Here is a 22540-nt window from a genome sequence, read left to right on the forward strand (position 1 = left end):
TTTCCCTTTGTCAGTCAGTGTGCATCACCGTTATATGATAAAACAGATACAAGCTTAAAAAAATTGACTGGGATAACATTTTAATGAGGAATTATAAATAAGGGGAATCATAAATATAGTTTATTATCTGCCGCACTTCATAAAAAATCCTTGTGACAACCTACGCTGGTGGTTAACAAATGAGAGAAGGTGGAATGAGTCTGACATCTTTATGGAACGGATTATAACAGTGGGAGACCCTTTTAAAGAGTAACATGTTTTATTTAACCAGAAACAGCTGTTAAATTGCTCTCGCCGCACCAATTGTCAGCTTCATTCAGACTCGACAGAAACTAAATAAAACTCACCAAAGAATCTTGGTTTATCTTCTCACTGTTCCAACAATCACCAACTCTTGTTTGGCTGAAATAATCCTTTAATTCACATAATGAAGGAGTGTGCAGTGTGCAACACAGCAGCTGTAACCTGAGCAGAGACACAAACCTGGTGAAGTAACTGAAGTGAACAAACCACCACTGCTGCAGTGGCATCTCCCTACAGTATCAGTGTGAATGAATGTGAGGCACCATAAGTTTACAGTATTCTGTTTTTACACTTACTCTTTATGTACCGTTACTTTTGACAACAATATCTACCAAGTTGGGAAGAAGCTGTGCAGTCCAGCTGCTCCAACTGTCGAGTCAAACGTCAACTTTGGACAAAAACAGAATGTAAAATCCACAAAGCTTTACTTGACGAAGAGAGCTACTGTCTGAGAGCAGAGACTCTACAGAGATTCACTGAGTGTACAGAGGACCACTATGTGTCAGAGTGGATTAAAAATATTCACAGAAAGGAACTTTATTATTATCCGTTTCTGGCTGTTGTCTCAACCAATGTCTAACTACTGTGTAAAAATTTAAAAACATTACTGTCACCATCCTAAAAGGAACCTTCATCAGGCCACTGTTTAACATCGTCTAGTTATCCATCTGTCATTATTGGCAAGCAACAGTAAGACACAGTGTCTAGAAGGTAACCCCAGATCTGCAAGATCTGGTGAGAGAGAACATTTTGACTGAAACCATGAAAAGTCTCACAAGAGTCTGACAACCAGCAGACACAGAGTGACAGACGCGACCTGCCACTGCACTGCTGCAGGATGGCAGAACACACAAAGTGGGTGCTGGATTGGTTTATAGGCTGATGCACACTTTAACTTTCTCTGACTGTGTGAAAATGTGATGTTTTCACATCACAGATGTGATATATATGAATTTAGTGTGGTGAGAAATGACCCCACAACAGACACAGTGAGTCCACTCTGATCTTTAGTGTCTGCCTGTTCACATTTAGGAGAACCTAGTTAATATTTTCCTTATTAACAATATATTTTTTCAACCACCCACAACCCATCCTCTAATAATCTGATGTGTTAATTTTTATGAACTGCTCCACCTGATCTGCTCTGCTGAGTATAACTTGTTTAATTTATTTTAGGTTTATATCATTCATCATAAGTTACAGAAAATACTTGAGATTTACCACCTGTTATTAACTTAGCAGTGAAAACAGGTGGTAAGTGAAAAAACAACATATTGAGGCACACATCAGTTTGCCTTCCCCTCTCCTTTACAAACTGACTAATTTCTCTGTGCTCCTCTCCTCCACCCCTGCCCTCATCAGGTGGTAGAAGCAGCCAACGCCACCACCTTCAGCTGCCACATTAACAACACCAACCAGACCCAGGTGCTGGTGCAGAGCTTCGACTCCCGTCTCTACATGCTCTGCTTCCTCCCTGCCTTCATCCTGCTGGTGTTCACCCCCAACCTGAAGTACCTGGCTCCACTCTCTCTGGTGGCAAACCTGGTCATGACCGCCAGCTTGGTCCTCATCTACATCTACTCGCTCATGGTAAACGAACACCACATGTCTCTCTGTCTCATCTGTTTTGCCTTCAGTGACCCTCATTAATTCAGAGAAGATTACTGACTTCAGTGCTGCTTGTCAGCTCTGCCTTTTCTCACTCTGACTTTGTTTTCTAAACCAGATTTATAACAGGAGGTTACAATCACGTTGTAACACATTTACGCTACATGCACTGCAGTAGTCTGAGACTTGAGTGTACGGTTTACATGCAGGTGCTCAGTAGACACATGTCACTAGCAAAAAAAATGTTTGAACCAGGATTTGCATATTTTAGCCTCACTTTGTGCCTCTACTTGTAATAACACTACATTTAAAGGGATAGTTTCAGTGTTTTGAAGTGGTGTTGTATGAGGTACAACAACACCACTGCCCAAGTCAGTGTATTACCTACAGTAGATGGCCTTCAACACACCCCTAGTTTGGAGTGCCAGCATGGAAGCTAAATGTACTGCTGTGGACAGCGTCAGCAGCAACACATATTTTACATAATCAATATCAGTTGAATTGCACGCTATATTTAGAATAATATTACTGCCTTACCTTGCTGCCAGACAGCCTTTTCCAGTGGGAAACTGCATCATATTGGTCTCTCCAAAGAAGGATTATGGAGAAAAAAAGATTCTTAAAGACCCCCTTCAGGGAAAACCACATTTTTAACCTTGTTCATGTGGTGGTTTTCATGTGTTACGAGTGTTACGAGTGTTTTACTGCAGCAATCAAGGGCAATCCTAAAAAAACAGATTCAGTCAAACGGGTATATGGTATATGATTTTTGAATATATTATTAATCTTCTAAAAATAAATTGCACTGCAACAAAAAAGATATAATTGACATTGCGTGAACATTTCCTGGGTCTCCTTTTGCTTAATAACAAGAAGGAAAAAAAAACTGCTTGGTTTAGGAGTTGAAACTGTATGACAGCTGCTTCATGACTTATTTTAGGATGACAAAGTGTTTGCAGAAACAGAGGAGTGATTTCTGAAAGTGGATTGACCCAGAGCAGCAGTGTTATATGATTTGTAAACAGATCGAGCTGCTGCTCCAGACTGTTGAAGCTTGATATACACACCCTGCCCTACTGAAGCTCATTATATTCCTCTCTACACACTGTCTTTGAAATCATTGTCTCCATAGTTTTCCCCCTTTCATCATACATGCAGAGTTCTGTAAAACGTGTGAAACAAGTGATCTGTCATGTTGACGTGACATGTTTGAACGTGACATTGTCAACAACACACAGTTTGATTGGTCAAATGTTGAAATCAGAAAAAATGTGAATTTATCACATGCAAAATATGTTTGGTGTGGCTTTTAGATGCATTGTGATACAAGTGCAGTGCAGCAATGGACTGTCTACAGTAGGGATGTTCATGGTGACTAATTTCTCAGTCAGTTAAATGCAAATTTTAATTTAAACTATTGAGCACAATTTATTAATTGATAAAGTTAAACACTGTCTGAAAAAATACTGTGTATATTAAGAGCCATTTGAAGCTGTTAATCACAGTCTGCAATAACCAAATCATATTTTAAATGCTATATGAATACTGTACATTAACCTACAATACGTGACAACAACTCACTAAAGGCTTCAACTTTTCAGACCACAAAAGATCATAGAATGTGGGGCTAAACAACATTGTTTGTCCAGAGTGTGGCTAACATCAGTAGAGCTAGCAGCAGCTGCTTTGCTTGCAGGTTCATGTGTCTGTGCTGAATGTGGTCACATGTTGCTCCAGTTGAGTGCTTATATATCAGTTTATTCTGCCACAGTCTACATTCAACATTATTTCAATTTTCTATATGAAACCACTGCCAAACTGCGCTGATTTTACAAGCTGTCATCTGTCTGACTTTGCTGATAAAAGTATCCGGGGTTGGGTGAGCTATCAGGCCGTGTGATGAGGCTGCAGCCCTGACTGGTGGCAGATGGCTGCGTAACACCTTAGAGGCAACAGTTAATCAGCATTGTACATGAATAAAATATTGATAAATTGTTTAACTGACTATTATTTCTGATGGCGACTAGTGAGGGTGGTGTAGTTGAGTAATCATGCGTCTACAGTGCATGGACATCACCAAACCCAGTGGTTGTGAGCATGCTTAATTATGTTTTGGTTTTACATGATTACCTTTGCAAGACAAAAGTTAAGTAAAGTATATTGTGAATACTTTACACCCCATCACCCAGAGACTAATTGAGCGGAGGAGTGATCAGCTGTAACAAATGAGACTGGCTGACCAACACACACTGCAGCATTAAACAACTTCCACCAACTCTGTGGTGAAGAAAGTAAATCAGTTTCACCTCAAAAACGCTGCACCCGCCCCACGTCTTGGACAGCAATGGTTTTCCTCGAAGCAGCAGAGGGGCTGCTCTCCACAGCTGGAGACACAATGTTATTAACAACACAGCGGAGCATGAATTAATGTGCTTAACTTTCCAAAATAAAAAGGCTGCCGACCATTAATTGCCAGTTATTATCATTAGGGACTAGTCATATCTAGGGGTGTTACAAGTGTCCGACACTAACCCTAATCTGGAGTGTGTTGTAGAAGGAAAACTGGACTGGCTTTCAGGGACAGAGATGTACTTGGGAGGTGTGTTAGTTCAGGTTCAGGTTGGTGTTGGATGGATCTCAAAACTAACAGAGCTGGTTTTCAAACAAAAGTTTTTGAGCTGGATGATAGTGCAGCTGTAGTGTGTCCTCATCAGATCTTTTCAAAACCGACGCCTCTGTTGTCGTCTCAATGCTCAGTCTTTCAGTCATTGCATGCTCCATACACACACACCTGAAGCTCATCACACAATGAAATGCTCCAGTGAAAGCACACACACTTCAATGTGATCATTTCCAGAACACCCAGCTTAAACACATCTTATTACTATTTCTCAATAAAAACTAGCCCAAATGGTTTGATGAAAAGGACAAGAAAAAAGAGTTAAAATACGTGTTGCTGCCTACCCTGTCCACAGCAGTACATTGCTTAGCTTTCACATTACCCCACGTCAAAAAACCCTGAACTATGCCCTTAAGTCATAGAGCTAAGCATCTTGTTTGCTGAAACGCAAATCCTTACAGACTCAAAGACATTTCTGTCTGATAGTTCAAAATATATTTGTTCCTCTGGATGGTTAAGAAACATTTTTAACCTAATCTGAAAAACATATGAACTTATATATATGAACTTGAAATGACATATCTGCCTTCTGGTTTTGTGCGATGCATTATGTCATTATACGAGATATGAAAAATCACAATTATAGTTTTTTGGATTCAGTCCCTGCACAAGAATTATGAACACTTTACTTTCTGCAATTACTGCATTATTATAGATGACATTAATTAGCATCTAACTGAGTAGTTATTATAAATGCAAGGTAATTGACAATAATGTTAATGTAATCAAATGGGCCAAATAATGAAATATAAAAGTTTAAGTGATGCATCATCTAATTGGTCCAACAACTAATTAGACTACTGAGCAGGCACTGCAGAGGGAGAGCACGATTTTTCCTACTGTGAACATTTTCAATGCAGATAATCACCTTTCTGAGTGCAGAAATCAACATCACAGTTTTGACTAAGTTGTCTTCAGTTGTCAGTTTCACTTGTCGTAAAGCTTTTTATTTATTTGATATGCGTGCATCAACACAGAGGAGTAGTAATGATTGCAGTGTTTATGCTGCTACAGTGATACGTTTCCTGCTCTGGGTCTGTGACGTGCAGCCTGTCCACATTTAAAACACACCTTTTATCAGCCAAAGAGTTTAATTTTTCCAACAGAAACCTAATGGGAAAAAACTGAAATCAGGTTGCTGCTAAAATTTGGGAAAAATCAGATTACTGAGCTGAAATACTTGTCAATGGGTGTATTAAACAGAGAAGTTAATAGGAGTTAATAGGAGTTTAATATGGAACTTAACACTATATTGACCTGTAACTTTGATGGAATTTAATAAAAGGTATTAAGTGTATTTTTTGTAAAAATGGAAGTTCTCCAGTAAAGAACTTCCAGGTAGAAACATGCTGTCTTCACTTAGAGACTGTTTCTACAGAGGAGGACAGAGGACTGATACAGAGTTGGACATTATGATGTCACAGTGAAGTTGACCTTTTGGATATAAAATGTCATCACCTCATCAGTTTATCCTGTTAGATATTTGTATGCAATTTGGTCAGTTAGCTTATGAAACATGTTTAGTGAGGTACAGTGGTGGACAAAATACTCAACCCCAGTACTTGAGTCAAAGTATAGATACTCCTGGTCAAATACTACTCAACTACAAGTGAAAGTTGCTCAGTCAAAATTTTACTCAAGTTAAAGTATTAGAGTTCTTGCTTTTAAAAATACTTAATTATTCAAAAGTACATGTTTTTAAAAATACTTAAGTATTCAAAAGTACAAATTACAAAGTACATTTTCTAATATCAATACATGCTGTATTGTTTTCATGATGCATTTACAGAAGCTTGTAACTCTCTGAAACCATCTAATGATGCACTGATGCCTGTAGAACCACTCTGCTACACAAAGTCTATAGAAACACCTATAAAAAAATTAGCATAGAAATATAATCAAAAACAAAAAGGACAGCTATTGTCATTTTCTGATGTAACTGTATTAAAATCACATCATAAAATTAGATTGAAGCCAACTGTAAGGAGTTCTCCAAGTCTGTTAAATAACTGAGATTTCTTTCTGGCTTCAGGGGCAGCATGTACATGAATTATATGGTATTTTTCACTACGATAAAAACAATCCAACTTTAAAGCTACTTCGAATAATTAATAATTATAATAACATCTTGAGATTTAATTTTGTCTTTCTCCTGCCGTCACCATTACTGCTTTTTGTTTGAATGACAGAGGCAGAGCTTGCTTGTTCTTGTTACAGAGCACCTGGATGACGTATTTCCTTCTTATACATCAGTCCCATTTGAGAGGAGCTACTGTGATTGGTTTTCTTTTGTGAGGAACACAGCATGTGACCAATTGCATTTTAGAAAAGAAAAAACAGCAACAGCTGACTTCAAAGCTGTGGTTAGTTGAAAAGTAACAACATTCCTAGAAATGTAGTGGAGTCAAAAGTACAATATTTGTCCTTGAAATGAAGTGAAAGTCATAAGTTTCCAAAAAAACAAATACTCAAGTAAAGTACAGATACTCAAAAAATGTACTTAAGTACAGTACTCAAGTAAATGTACTTCACTACTGTCCACTACTGGTGAGGTGACCTTTGACCACTAAAATCTAATCAGTTCATCTTTTAGTCCAAGTGGAAGCTTGTTCCATGTTTGAAGAAATTCCCTCAAGGCATTACATGGTGTACACAAGAATGTGATGACCTGAAGGCGATAATTCTGAATCACAGAGGACTACTGGCAGAAAATATTAACACAATGAGGTTTTAGTTAAATAATATCAGTAATGTGCATTTGATGACTAAGGGGGTAAAGAAAAGTAAGAGAACAGCTAAAGCAGTCTGGTTAATTCTGAAAATTACTGTAATGCAGCCTTTAAAACCAGGAACAGCACATCTTTTTAACCTGTTTCCTCTGCAAGATGTTCCACAGGCTGACTTTAATTACCCAGTTATGTTGTTTTTAGTTGGTTACTAATGCATTTTTATTAGCCTTGTATCCTGTTTTTAAATGGCACCTTTAATGTCTTAAATTTTTTATTATGCCTTCAAATATGTTTTTTCTTTTCTGTTTTAAACAGAACTAGATCTATCAAATTGCCTGATTTTAATTTATTTGCCTAATTTTTAATTATTGTTATTACTGTTTTTATTCATTGTTTTATAAAATGTAAAACACTTTGAGCTTCATGTTTTATATGAAAGGTGTTATAAATAACGTATATTATTATTATTGTTATTATTATTATTATTATTATTATTATTATTATTATTATTATTATTATTATTATTATTATTATTATTATCCAGCCTTTCAAAAGCAACATTGTCACTGTGATCTAAAAATCACACAGGTGGAGACACGAGGTGGTTTATCAGCACTAAATTTCATTTTTATAACCACAAAAACAAAAAATATATTTCAGCTTTAATTTAAAAAAAAAGGCTTACTATTTGAAAACTTTGATTCACCTAATTCAAATTAAGTTTTTTCTTCCAAGTATTTTTTTTTTATTATTATTATTATTTAGTGTGATGACATCAAACTATGACAACAAAGAGTTGAAGCTTCATTCAAAAACATCAATAGACACTTGGAATGACATTTGGTGCAGCCTGTTAATAACCAGCCACCTTAAGCCCTCACTTTTCTTTGTGTGTGATAATCTGTCTCTCTCTTTCTACTGTGCTGATTAGGTTCTGGGGTTGTTATGGATAACAGGACAAGTGATAGTGACAGAGTCTCCAGATTACCTGTTTTCTGGTTATAAAGTATTTCATCACGCAGCTTCAGCCCTTTACAGATATATAGGAGACGTGTTCCTAGAGAAACAGCCTTGCCTTCGAAAAAAAAAAGCAATTTCTTGCATCAGAAAGCGTACAGAGATTTAGCACTAAGAGATATATGTGGCCTGTAAGGTGTTTCTATGGCTGATGAATCACTTGAGCAAAGACTTTTGGGAAAGCTGGAGCATTAAAGGCTTCAAGTATTACAAAATAGCCTGGAATGTCTTTTTTTGTTTCCCTGTTTAATTCAGTGACCTATATGTATTTTATCTCTGCCTTTAACCCCAGAATATATAATAATATTAATGTGGTTTTTACATGCTTGCTCCTATTTCATTTTAAATGACTCCATATCATGGTTTTAAGGTTTTGGCTCATCCCGTTGACCTTCAATTTTAAGAGTAATGTAAAATGTGGTCATCCAAAGTGAAATCATAAAGAGGTTTCTCCATTACAGCAAAGACATTGTCAGTCCAGCTGACTCGACCGATCCTTTTCCAGCAAATACATTTAATTCAAAGTCATTGTTTAACCTGCCATACACCTATTTTTGTAATTTTAAGGAGGGCAGGGGATTTTTAGGGTGATGCTGCATGCAAAACACTGCCGGGGTATAGGATCAGCATAAAGTGGGTATGTCTATAAAGGGGAAACTCTTGGGTACCCATAGAACAAATTTACATTCAGATATCCTGAGGTGAGTGGTCAGTGCACTACTTAAATACTTTAATGCCATGCCACTTTTCCCTCATAAAAATGTAGCCTAACTTTGGAGTGTTGTTTAGCCCCAGACCCAACTAGCAAGACATGGTTTGTAGCAATGGATGCCTTAGGTCTTACAGTTTCATATAACGCCAGTATCTTCACTCTAGCTTTAAAACTGAGCCCACTACAGCTTCTGTAAGAGAGTCAGTGCAGCCCACATCCACACGTTGTTGAAGAGTAACAGGAGAACCTTTTATTAGCACAGAATTGTATAATAATGTGCAAAAGAGATGAAGTTTGATGACTCACATTGTCTTGTATTCTCCCAGTTGGGTTTATTTTGCAGTAATGACAGTTCCCTTTACATTATCAAGGACCCCAATCATATTAAATTATTTTATTATGAGCTAATGTAATTTGCAATCTTTGGCCAACAAACGAGTCCAACAGGGCCAAGGAGTGATGTCCCCTCGCCACACGGTGTTGTTACTTAATTTGATTACAAATTATCCAAATGGACCTCTTGACTGCAAATGTGATATGATTAGATGTGGAGGAGTAGTCTGGTATTCAGAGATAACAAATCATTTATTCAAAGATGAGGGCTCAACAAAGCCTTGGATTATGATATTGAATAAGATGATGCAGCTTTGGCAGAATGTAGAGTTAATTTTCAAATCTTTTCTCTTTTTTTTTCTCTCCAGAACATCACGTACCCCATCAACCTACCAAAAGTCGGCAGAGCTAAAGACTACCCTCTTTTCTTTGGAACGGCCATCTTTGCCTTTGAAGGGATCGGAGTGGTACGTGACCGACTGGTGATGACTCTGTGAAGCTGATGAAAGCAAGGGTCAAACACATTAACTTCCACACAAGTCAAACTCCATTTACATCTGGTATTAACATGAAATGTGTGTCTGAAGACAATATGACATGTGATCATTGCATTTACACCTGGTCTTATAATGTTCTCATTATCTCTGTTCTGGACATGTCATTATCACATTAATATATGCAAATTATACAAGTAGAGTTTGATTTGATATTGTCATCAAACATGGAGCCTCCTAGGTGGTGAGAAGCAATGCTGTGCTATAGGCTCAACATTTTTCCTTTGCTTGCCAGAAATAACCAGAGGTTTAAAATAGAACTAGAGAAGATCTTTTTTCTTAAGAATGTGGCCAAAACAATCTGTTATCCAAACAAGAATTACATAGGAGCAAAATGATTACTGTTTGACTTATTTGGCTTTGTAAATCAGGAAAGACAAGGTTGACTCGAAGATTATTGTTTTAAACACCTATTACAGTTGTGTCCAGAGAACGCATACAAACATTCAGCCTGTCGCAGATACACAGAGTCTGAAACGTGCACACAGTTCTTACAGTCCCATTCTGCTCTGGTGCAAAGTTAAACGCTCTCATAAAAAGGGCTTCTTTAAACAGAAGTAATCCAGAAATTCTGTGACAAAAAAGGAACAAAAACTCCTCAGAAGAGGGTCTTAATAATCCAACTGAGAAAGCAAAATATAATCTCTAGCTGAAGCAGCAAAGAGGAGAAAAAAGGTAGCTGTACCTTTACTCTGAAAAATATAACAATGAAGATGGCTTAGGTTTCCTGGACTTGTCCTCAGATTGTTACCATTGGTGCTCAGTCCAATACCTCCAGTGATTGTGTCTTTCAGCTACTTGAGTGCACTTTAATAAAGAATGGACTTGGGTCTCACTTAGACTCCCTGAGTATGTCACAGGTGTCAAGCATCAGCAGACACCATATTATAAATGTGGCGATTTTTTGGAGATACTGAAATACATTTTAGTGCTCATCCTCTCCACAGCAGTACATTACTTACCTTCCTTCATTCCCGCAGCTTCTCTAAACTAGGGATGCTGACCATCATAGGTAATACACTGACTATGGATGAGTACCTCATACAACCCCATTTTAAAAAATGTTTGCTTTTTTTCTCTCGATGCATGAGCGCTTCATCTCAGCACTCCCTAGTGCTTTTCTGCCAGAGAAAAAAACACTGTATAGACACAAGCTGTCAGATGTACTGATCACATAGTTCTGCAGGAGCTACACATAGAAGAGGATTCTTCATTGGTATTCAATTAACATCATCCAGAGCGCTGAGAGAACATAACACTGTTCAATATGTTGAGTGCAGTGTAAGAGAGTGTCGGTCTTTACTGAAATGTCAACACAAATTTAGCCTTCACTATAACGTCCATAAGCCAGAGTCAAGACATCACAGCCTGAGAGGAAGTGACATTTTAAAATGGAAAACTCACAGGAACATTGTTAAGACATTTTCCAAGTCTTTGGACTGCTGCCTCTAATGTTGATCAAATGTCAAAGGAGAGGATGACTCACAAATCATGCATTCATTATGATCCATTGTCCCATTAACAGTCTGCTTGTGTCTTTATCTCTGTGGGTCGGCAGGTTCTTCCCCTGGAGAATAAGATGCAGAGGCCTCAGACTTTCATCCCTGTTCTGTATTTGGGGATGAGCATCGTCACCTTCCTCTACATCAGTCTCGGTACTATAGGATACATGTGCTTTGGAGCTCAGATAGGAGGGAGCATCACTCTCAACCTGCCAAACTGCTGGTAAGATAACATCAACCCTCCCTGGATCACAAATAGGTGGTGGTACTCGATTTGTAGCATTTGAGGACCTGATCAGCAGGTTTGATGCTGGATAGCATGCAGTTCTCTGTTGAGTTCTGCCTAAATAGCTTTGAACTTCTCCAGCCAGTGAACTTAATCCCACTTGCTTCTTTTCATGCTACACATTTAAACCTGTTTGTAGTGGATTTTGGTTTGATGTAATTTACAAAAGCAGTGGTGCCAGTTTTTCATCATAATCTTTCCTTTATTTATAAAGTAAATACTCAACCCAAAATAGCATTTCATTGACAACAGCTCAGTGGAATTTTGAGTACCACGACCAACACTTTTTCATTTGAGGCAAATGAGAAAGTGGTGGCAGAAAGTGCTCCTCTGATGCCATCTAGTGGCCAGATTCAGAGGAACTAGAAATCCCTTCCACAGCCGTGTTTCTACAACACGGTACGGCTGGACCCGACTCGTTTTCGGTACTCCTACTTTGTTTTCTCCCGCAGATTGTACTCTCTCAACATAGGCGGAGCTGATCATCATAGCAACTCTGTTCCAACAAGCTGGAAACAACACATACATGGGTGCTTCAGTGCTGAGAATCTGCAGCCTTTATTTACTGACAAATTGTTGTTGTTGTTTTTTTTAATTGTTGAAAGACTGACAAAAGAAAGGGACATAAACAGAGTAGACAAAGAGTACATGCTGATACAGAGAACACAAAGTAGTTACAAAGGTGTATGTGATGGTATGGGTTGGTTTTGTGTGTTTGTGTGTGTGTGTGTGTGTGTGTGTGTGTGTGTGTGTGTGTGTGTGTGTGTGTGTGTGTGTGTGTGTGTGTGTGTGTGTGCATACATGTTTAACTGTTTGTATGAGGCACTGTCCATTGTTATTATTATTATTATTATTATTATTATTGTTGTTGTTGTTGTTGTTGTTGTTGTTGTTGTTATTATTATCATTATTATTATTACAGAATTAATACAATTGAATAATACCAGTAATTATAATAATAATAATATTAATAACCCATTTTGAGATGTAAATATTAAAAAAAAGCCTCAAACTGATTTATGAACTATCAAAACAGTTGTCAAGTTAAAAAAACAAACAATTTAAACCATCAATTCATAATCGATTCATCGTTGCAGGCTTATAGTGAGACAATATGACAATTTAATACCACAACAGTCTTTGCAATCATTCATCATGAATTATTCCTCCTCCCCGTCTCTCTAATAGGGCAGGGAGCCTTCCTACTGACAAACTGTAACCTACACATACATGTCTGATACAATAGCTTGAAAAATATTGATATTCTTTACCATTTTGTTACCACAAGTAAAAATTAACATTAAGGGCATAAAATTTTAGATTTTTATTAAAAGACACTAACTCGATGACAAATGTAGAAAATGAGATGAGTGGGAGAAGAAGACAGCTCTGTAGGTAGGTGAGAGGAGGCGGGACTATGTGGACACTTCAGCCGCGTGTGTCAACTCCCTGTCAGAGAGAAGAGCGAGCTGTGCAACCGGTACCATAGTAACAGTACCACAGAATTTTATGTCTTTTCCATACATGTGTTGGCTCAGTTTGACTCGGCACGTCAGCCCAGCACATTTTCATTTCCAGTACAACAGGGCTTACTCGAATGGGTGTCTCATGACTGAAGATGAGCAGCTTAGCTTGATTCGAGCAGCTGTAAACAGCAAATAAACGCTGAATTTCATATGAATTCTTCATAATAAAAGTCCTGTGACAATGTGTTATTCAGAAGCTTTTATTATGAAGCAGCAAAACTGGAACATTTTCAGTTTTCATCAGCGGTAACTTGACATGACTTGTATACGTAGCGAACATGACAGTAAAATACAGCAGATAACCTGAATGAAAAAACAGTGGAACAGATGAGGAGCTAAAATCACAAACCACAGAGATGATCTTCTCAAATACTGAAATATGAACATAAAGAGACTTTTAAAAACGTCTTTCACTCTGCTCTGCTGCACGCACGAGCTCAGTATCACAACACTCACTTGTTTGAGGGGGAGAAAAGGAGGGTTGTCACTGATAGGTCCAAGCAGCCCTCTTGGAGACAACACTACACTGTACTTTTACTGCCAGAGTGACAACTTCACTGCTCAGCTTTTCCACTGTTCTCCACCACTTGTTCTGTCCCCATCAACTACACACTCACTTATTTTAAGTCAACATACTTTGACAGTTCATAGTTATCCATAAGGATTACATTGCAATCTGTTTTAAGAACCCTACTTTCACTGTGTGTCAACTCTATTGAGAATAATCATGACATACAAACGAATACTAAACTCACTTTGAGAGCAAATTAACTTTGTGACAAATGTGTGGTGTGAGTCATCTGGTGTGATTTGATTCTAACCATTCATCATCGTGTCCTCATTTTATTCCAACTGTGAGTTCATTTAGTTTTTTAGGGCTAATAAAGGTACTAAAATCAAATACTTCGACTGGATCTGTTTGCTCATTATTTGTTACTATCATCACAGCAACAGGAGACAGACGTCCTTTGAAATGCCTCCCCTGACTGGGCTGACACAGCTAATTAGTGGAATAGATTGGCTGCTCAATGAGGTTGAAAACTCAGTGACTATAATTACCAGCGTCTCATTTTTTAAAAAAGGAGCAGAAGACCGTCAATGCTGGCTCTTTGTTTTACAAGGACTACCAATAAATGAATCTTCATCTTGTTATATGTTCTCATGGCTATTGAAGATGAAAATTTGGGTCCTGTGTTGATGTTTTATTTATTTTATAAACGTTTTTTATGGGTTACATTTCAGTGCACTAAAAGAATTAAAATATGATTTATGTTTTCTTACTTTACTACACAACAACTGTCATTTAGTCTGCTTCAGTCTCGTCACATTTCTGTGACTCTCTGTTGATTTAACCCTCCTCTCTTAATCCCTGTTTGCAGGACATACCAGGCTGTGAAGCTGCTGTACTGCTTTGGTATTTTCATCACCTTCGCCCTGCAGTTCTACGTCCCAGCAGAGATTCTCATACCACCAGTCGTGGCTCGCGTGCCAGAGAGGTGGGAGAAAGCTGTCGACCTGCTGCTCCGAGCCATCTTAGTCATCTTCACATGTAAGTAGAAAGAAACCAATCACATAATCCTAAAATACATCCACAGCAGGGTGCATGCTGTAATCTTTAGTTATTTCAAGTGTTAAATAGCTTTCTTTGACCAAGTTAAAGCTATATCCTGATGATACACATGAATATTCCCCCCCTCATACAATTGACTTAATGTTCATTGATTTTCACAATTCAATAAGATAAAACCACATCAGATCACGACCTACAAAACACAGACCCAAACAGCACCAGACCAAGAAAAATGTACTGACAAAATAACAGGTAGAATTGATTAATACTACAAAAAATCAAATCAAATGAAATAAAAAAATAAAAAAATTAAATGAACAAGACAATAACAAAATATACAGACACATATACAATACACTAAAATAAATGAAAATGACAGTATTCACATGAAATATAAAAAAATCTGACCGATGCCCTCACAGGATTTGATAGTAATCAAATAGTTTTTTAGTCCACAAAACTCTCCTGGAGTTTCACAGGAAAACAGTGTTGTAGAATCTCCCAAATCATGGAAGTGAATGGTGACCAGTTTTCAAATGTAAAATTTTCATTCCTGGGTGAATTAACCCTTTAAGTTGACTTCTTAAAGTGATGTAGAGTTCATGTACAGTGTGAAATTACTTTGGAAAAATATAATGGACATATATTTTTTTGTTACCATTTGAGCTGCTCTCAATTTGCTGTATATATTTGCTGTATATTCTGATGCAGTCCCATTCAGTAAAGCTTAGCAGACAGCTTTTATTTCAGTCCTGAGCAGTCCTGTTTTGTGCTTCCTTCATGACTGCTGTAAAGCTTTTGAACTTAATTTACTAGAGCACCTAGTTTCTTTTATTGTATTAGGTTTTATTGTACTAGATTCATTTATACAAAATTGGAGCAGTGGCAATCAACATGCCAGCTGGCTCTTTAAAGGGATCTCAGCCAACAAAATGTTTCTTTTTTTAATATTTTTTTTAATGAGTCAGAAAATGACAAGCTGTTTAAAATGTTCAAGCAGACCACGTCTAAGATCTGTCTCTTTTTACAGCTCTGTCTTTGTCTAAAAACTCATTTGGAGGTAAAAATGGAGGGCAAAGTAATTTACTAGTAAAATGGAATAAAAGCACCCATGTAGTTGCACATCCCAATCGTGTGTGTGTGTGTGTGTGTGTGTGTGTGTGTGTGTGTGTGTGTGTGTGTGTGTGCGCGTGTGTGTGTGGATAGGACTTGAGGGGAAACCTTGAGATCAGAAGAACAAATATATACTCAGATGACTTCTAGTGCAGTGGTTTCCAACCTTTTGCCATGGAGTCACTCCTCCTTGTGTAGAACAAATCTCTTATTTCCTCATTATTTTGCTGCTTGGCTACATTTTACCCACCCAAAACGTTGAGTGAGACTCAACAATGAAATATCTTTCTACTGCGTTTACAAACAGCTTGGACAAATCTGACAAATCTTAAATGTGAACGTGTAAATCTAATTTTGACAACCCCTGTGATTTTTGCCACCCCACTAAGGGGGGCCTGGACCCCTGGTTGGGAACCTAGTGTCCTAGTGTGAATCTTAAATTGGCTCTTAAACTGGGCAAGAACAACTGTTGAAAGCCACCTCTTATCCCTCAGTTTAGTTGAGCCGTGGAATCAGCTGGAACTGCTCTTGAGAGAGGTGCAGTTCAATCCAAAGAACCACTGAGTAGTGCCTTTCAATTCATCAAATCACTGTACTTGTTGTGGTTTGCACACTATATGAGTGATCACCTACAGGAGCTCTCACATTATTGATCAAGTGCTCAAAAAGCGTTCAGAAGTGAGTTCTGCTGTCCACATAGGCAACTGGAGCCATAGACAGTATATTAAATAGGTTGAAACCCTATTTGAGAGACAGTCTTTGGTTGCAGTGAGTTGAGAATTTATGAATCAGTTTTTATGTATATGAATAACTTGTGCTTAGTCAGTTAGCTCAGTGCTAACACATAATGGGAACTGCATTGAATCTGCACTTATGTATCGTGATAATATCGTAGCCACTGGAACTAAAGTAGCAACAAAAAGTCCCCATGCACTTTCCTGTTACCTAAATATCAGTATTACTCTTTAAATATTGATTTTGTTCACACCCAGTACTTAGTTTTATGAATGAAGTGGTTCACAGTTTCAAGTTGTGGGGTCAGTGGTTGACATATAAGCAACTGTCACCCCTAAAAACTTCTCTCAGCAGTTCCTAAACCACCAGAAAGTACAGACTTTTTTCTTTTTTTTTACCACCTGGCTCTATCATAGAGGAATGACTTCTGGTAGAAATGTATGTTAAAGGAAAAAATATAAGTGGTCAAAAATAACTACTGCAGTCCCAAATAGCCAGTTGGAGCCATAGATTATTTATAATTTCTTACAACTCATACACAGACACTTACTCAATCAGTGAATATCCAGCATTAATTGTAACTCAGTAAATGTGAAATGAGCAAACAAAAAGAGTTGCTTTTGTAAAGTAAATATATTACATATCCAAAGGTTCTCGATCTCCAGGAAAAGTTCCATCTGTAGCAGAGCTGTTCAGCAGCTGAATTTGTCATTCACATTTGACTTTAATTCTCTGTGTTCAGTTATTAATAACAGCTCTTCTGTTACTGTTTTCTGCCATCGTAAGTGTGTCTTTTTTAATACTAGTCCATGTGTGTCTTTCACAAACACCATTGGGTGTCTTTATGGGTTTTTGTGTGGCATCTTTGTAAGACCCTTTATTGGCGAGTGATATTTGAAATACTGCTCTTTAAAGTTATATTTCTAACCTCATTGTGTGACATTCAGCCAGCAGTCACATGAAGTGTGTGTGCTTGTGTGCCTTGTGTGTGTATTTTTCCTTTTAGGCGTGTGAAACACAAAATACTACCTTTAAAAACCACCTAGTTATTTTTGGCATGATTCCTATATTAAGATGCTCCTGTTTTTTGGTCCTATTTTTGTAGGCGCTTCTGTGTACCTGCAGTTTTTGTGTATATAAAGAGGTGAGTGTGTATTGTATGCACTCTACATGTATGGGAGGACGCTGGGGTCAGCATGTTTTCAGGTATGTGTTTCTGAGCGATTGCCTGTGTATCTCGAGGACTGTGTGTGTATATGTGAATCTGCAGTCCCATGCGTGTCCATCCAGCCATGTGTGACCAGTCATGTGTTGCTCCTCGACCTCACTGTGATAGAGTAGCTCTCATGTGATTGGAAATAGGACCCAGTGCCTACCAACAGCGGCGTGTCCTGTTAACAGACACTCACGTTCCCCCATCCGTTCTCCTTCCTCCTTCAGTTTCAAGCAGCAGCAAAACATTACCTCTAATAGCTCTACTAGACTATTTATAGCAGCAGTAGTCCTCCAATTGATTACTATTCACGTTAACTCTGTTGTTGTCACACAGCTTCCTGGACATATTGCTGTTATTCATTGTGGAGGTGATGAGACACATTGCTGACAGTAGGTGGCAGACGTCTACTCAGTTGATTAAGACATGTTTAGGGTTGATTCCTTCTTTAACCTTTAAAATTCTGAAGTACCTACCAGTGGTTACTTTTTTGGGAAGATCACCATTTTTCAAGCGCACAGAAATCCATCTCAACTTCAAGTGGAGATCCCAAAGTATCCAAACATACCAAATTTGTCAAACTGAATGAAAGGGACATGTAAGTATATGGTACAAAGGCTGGTCAGGAGGAATAGGAACTTCAGATTCAGATTTGTGGACCAGCTTCTTACTCATTTGCTGGTCCAGTCTACATGGTCTCTGGTGGATGGTGCTGGGGGGGAACGGGGGTTACTGAGGCTACCAAACATGGGTCATGGTTAATGTTTTCTTTTTTCACTTGCCCTGTCAGGCTTGCCCAGAGTCAGTTTTTACTTGCCCCTGTACAGACTGATTTTAGTAGCAGTATTATTAGCAATTATCAAGTAACAACAACTGTCATGGAGCTGCAACCTCTATAAAATGTCAAACAATTCTGAAAAATGTTCATCCCAGTTCCTCACAGTCCACAGTGAAGTCTTTAAATGTCTGATATCTAAATCCCAAAGATTTTCAGTTTAATATCATAGTTAACAAAGAAAAGCGGGGAATCTCCATAGAGGCTGAGGCTGAAAACAGCATTTTTACCTGAAACGTTACTTAACACTGCCCAGTCGGGCAAGTGAGTTGCTAGATTTACAACATGGCATTTTACTTGCCCTGGGAAAGTAGGCAGTCCTTATTGTTGTGTAGGGCTGATCAATGAATCAAAATTTTATCAAAATCGCAATATGGTCGACTGCAAATCAAAATAGCATTTTAAATTAATATTGATTAATATTGTGGTGCTGCAGATGTGTACTGGCCAACACATCATTCATACACTTCAGAAAAGATATTTGTTCAGTACAGATCCAAGAAAAAAATAACAAATCAAACCTTTTAATGAAAATGAGAATAATGATGTAAATATTATCCTTTAATATTGCAAATCATTTTGCAATTGCAGTGTAAGTCAAAATAATTACAACTAAATATTTCTTCAAAATTGTTCAGCCCTATTCTGGAGCCCTGCAGATATCAGTAGGCCACTGTGTTTTCTTTCTTTCTACTTCACTGAATTCCCATTATGTGGATGGAAACATTCCTGAAATAAACCGTATTTTTATTTAATTATCAAATGCCACAAGTGTGTGGTGGTAACATTTGCATACTCAACTGCCTCCATCAAATTCACCGTAGGCGACTCCACCACAGACTATATGGTGTGTAGCTGCTGTGGTAGAAAGCTGGTCACACACTGAATTAAATTATGGAATATTTGTGATGATTGCTGTGTGCAAAGCCATACCATAAACTAGGGATGGGCACGATTAATCGATGATCGATAATTGAACATTAAGAATTTTGTCGATCACGTAATTTTTTTTCGATTTTTCGACAGTGTTAAACAGAGTTCATGTAGTGTGCGTCGAGAAAGCAATGTAATGAATTTCATTATGTGGCGGTAGTAAAATATCCCACCAGCGGGGGGCGATATAGCAGAGAAAACCGCCTGCGAGCTGACTTCTGCCCTGCCGCCGTATCTGAAGGTAGTAAACATGAAGCGTGCACGGCGAACAAAAACAAGTAGGTTAAGTAAGCTATAGCCCAGGACAGTTACCACCGTAGCCTTCATGTAAACCTATAGGCCTATAATGTGTTATTGTTATGTGGGATCTCCCTCTCTCAGTCGTGCCTTCTGGCAAAAAAAAAAAAAAAAGGTCAGCTGCGAGTCTACTTTGTTCTTTGATTAAATGACTATTAGTTAATAATATGATGTTTTATTTTTGTGTTTAAAAGAGGCGAAATGTAGCCTATTTATTTTGTTTTAGAGAATAGCCTACTGGCTCTTATTTTGTTAAGATCCCGAGTCCCGACGCCTCCGCGTAGGTATATTTCTATTGTTTAACAGTTGCACATTTAAATTGTAAATCGCGCAAGACGTGGATTAAAGTTCTCCTTAAATTATTATTATTTATTATGATTTTTTATTCTGTCTAAAAGAGGCGGAATTGTATTTTGTTTGAGAAAATAGTACTGTCACTGGCTTTTATTTTGTGAGTTTCAGCCCGACGCCTCGCGGTGTTTTGTTTAACAGTTGCACATTTAAACTGTAGCCTAAATTGTGCAAGAGGATTGTTGGATTAAATTGAGAAAAATCAGACTGCTTGTGGTATTTTTAATCATTTTTTCTATCAGACATTTCTTAATGATTAAATCGATAATTGATCGTTAATTCTCATGATTATCGATCAAAAAGTTTGTCGAAAATGCCCATCCCTACCATAAACCCAAGACGCATTGATGGCAGCAGTGTTTCTTTTCGCTTTCCGCTGTTAGTGTGTGTCTTTCAGTTGTGTGTTGTTATTACATAATTGTTTTCTTAGCTTAGCTCAGTAAAACTAGGTGGCTGACTTTGTTTCAAACATCAGATGCTGAACACAACAAAGTTATGAACATGTGGTGCAGAGACGAAGGCCTTTTAAACCCGGCACAGAGATGCATGTTGGATGCTCACCTGGCAGCCATGTGAGAGCTGATCAGAGTAGAACTGCTCCTTCACATGTAAATGAGTCAGTTAAGGTGATGAAGACACACTCCTTTTAGAGATGTTTTGGACATGTCACTTGGTGCGAGATCCCCTGGGCAGATTCAGAACACACTACAGCTCTGCTTGGGGACACCTCAGGAAGTCCCAGAGAGAGCTGGAGGATGTGGTTGATGAGAAAAACATTTGAGCTTCCTTCTGCCACAAAAATATCAGAGAGGAAAAGTGATGGAAAATGAATGGATTAATGGATGGACGCCATTACAAAGTGCTTCTAATAACAGCAGCCCCTAAATGGTTTGATCGAGTCCGCCTGCTCAACATGGTTTCTAAACCAGTTGCTCAATTGATTCTTCCAGTGAGCCTGAATTTTGCCTTGATTACATTCTGTAGAAAAATGTGATTGATGGTGCTAATTTAATTTTGGATGGATGGGTTGTGAATGGAAAACTGACATTATACTAACCACCATCGCCTCATTCTAAAATGAGTGCAGGTTCACCATTGTTCTTGCAGCTGTTTGGAGAAAGAAAGGCTAAATGAAGCCTTCAAACAGGTTTCTCAAAAAATAAGGAAATGAAGTAATTGGGTTTGCAGCAGGCACGCAGAAATCAATGACTTATCTACCAGTAATGAAGGGGATGGAAGCTCACGTCCACATTTCATAGTGTTTACTAGGAATATATATGTAGGCTTGGATGTCAACTCAGTGGCATAGTGGTATGTTGTCAGTAACCTACTGATCTTTATATAATTTGCTATAAAATAAAGTTTGCTGAAATTAGATGCATTTTTATGTGTGTGAAGCACACTGAATTGTGCTACATAAATAAATTTGCTTGCTTGCTTTTTGTCAGATAAATTATGGTAGACTTAAGTTTTCCTCCATCCTCCATTATGTCTTTTTTTACACCCTCTAATTTGTGTATGGGTCATGAATAGCCTGATGGGTTTAGTGCAGACATAAATATACAATAAGTTTCACTTTCTGGGTAGGTGTTATGTATTCTATACACTTGTGGCGATGTTAAGTGCTTTGCATAAAAGCCTCCATTAAATAATGGACCTTAAGACCACAATTTAAATCCCATCAGTCTGGAGGGAGATGTGAAAGGTTGATAATATAGCAGATAAATGTGGCTATCTCAAGTTGAGTTTGATACAGATGCTGGTTTCTCAGCACCAAGGAGTGCTCAAGGTCTTTTTTTTTTATTACAAAAGATGTAGCAAGTGAAGGAACCAGGGCAGATAATCAGATGTACTGTAGAGGCAGTACTATACAGCTTATTTAACTGTTCTACAGAGATGGCACTGGTGGTAGTCCATACCACGTTTGTGGCCTTACAGTTGATATAATCATAGCTTAACAGTAGTAATTGCCAAAATATGAAAGTGTTTTTCAGAAAGAAATGTCCAGCTTCAATGCCATTCCCTTCTCACTGCACTTCACATGGAATGAAACCTCAAGTCACGGCAGACTTATTCAGTTAGAGAACCACAGCACTCCTTAGCCCCAGGATTTTCATTTCCTTTATTAGCTGTGATTGGAGCCTGTAGAGAATTATGCAAATGAGTGTTGCCACGCTGTATAGGTTTCTGCACATGCATGTTGATAAGCTAATAAAAGGGAATAAATGCAAACATGCGCCCCT

At 38.0% G+C, this 22540-nt stretch overlaps 1 protein-coding gene across 1 annotated transcript in view; it reads left to right on the forward strand.

Annotated features, from left to right (window-relative positions):
- slc36a1 (solute carrier family 36 member 1) overlaps positions 1 to 22540 on the forward strand; it is a 78123-nt gene that overhangs the window by 25944 nt on the left and 29639 nt on the right. Inside the window, exons 7-10 of the mRNA XM_084719814.1 lie at positions 1666 to 1893; positions 9751 to 9849; positions 11495 to 11661; positions 14630 to 14799. Coding sequence (XP_084575940.1) covers positions 1666 to 1893; positions 9751 to 9849; positions 11495 to 11661; positions 14630 to 14799 — 664 coding nt within the window. The remainder of the gene's footprint in view (positions 1 to 1665; positions 1894 to 9750; positions 9850 to 11494; positions 11662 to 14629; positions 14800 to 22540) is intronic.

This window comes from Lutjanus erythropterus, chromosome 5, assembly GCF_056507025.1.
Source record: "Lutjanus erythropterus isolate fLutEry1 chromosome 5, fLutEry1.hap2, whole genome shotgun sequence".
NCBI classification, from domain to species: domain Eukaryota; kingdom Metazoa; phylum Chordata; class Actinopteri; order Lutjaniformes; family Lutjanidae; genus Lutjanus; species Lutjanus erythropterus.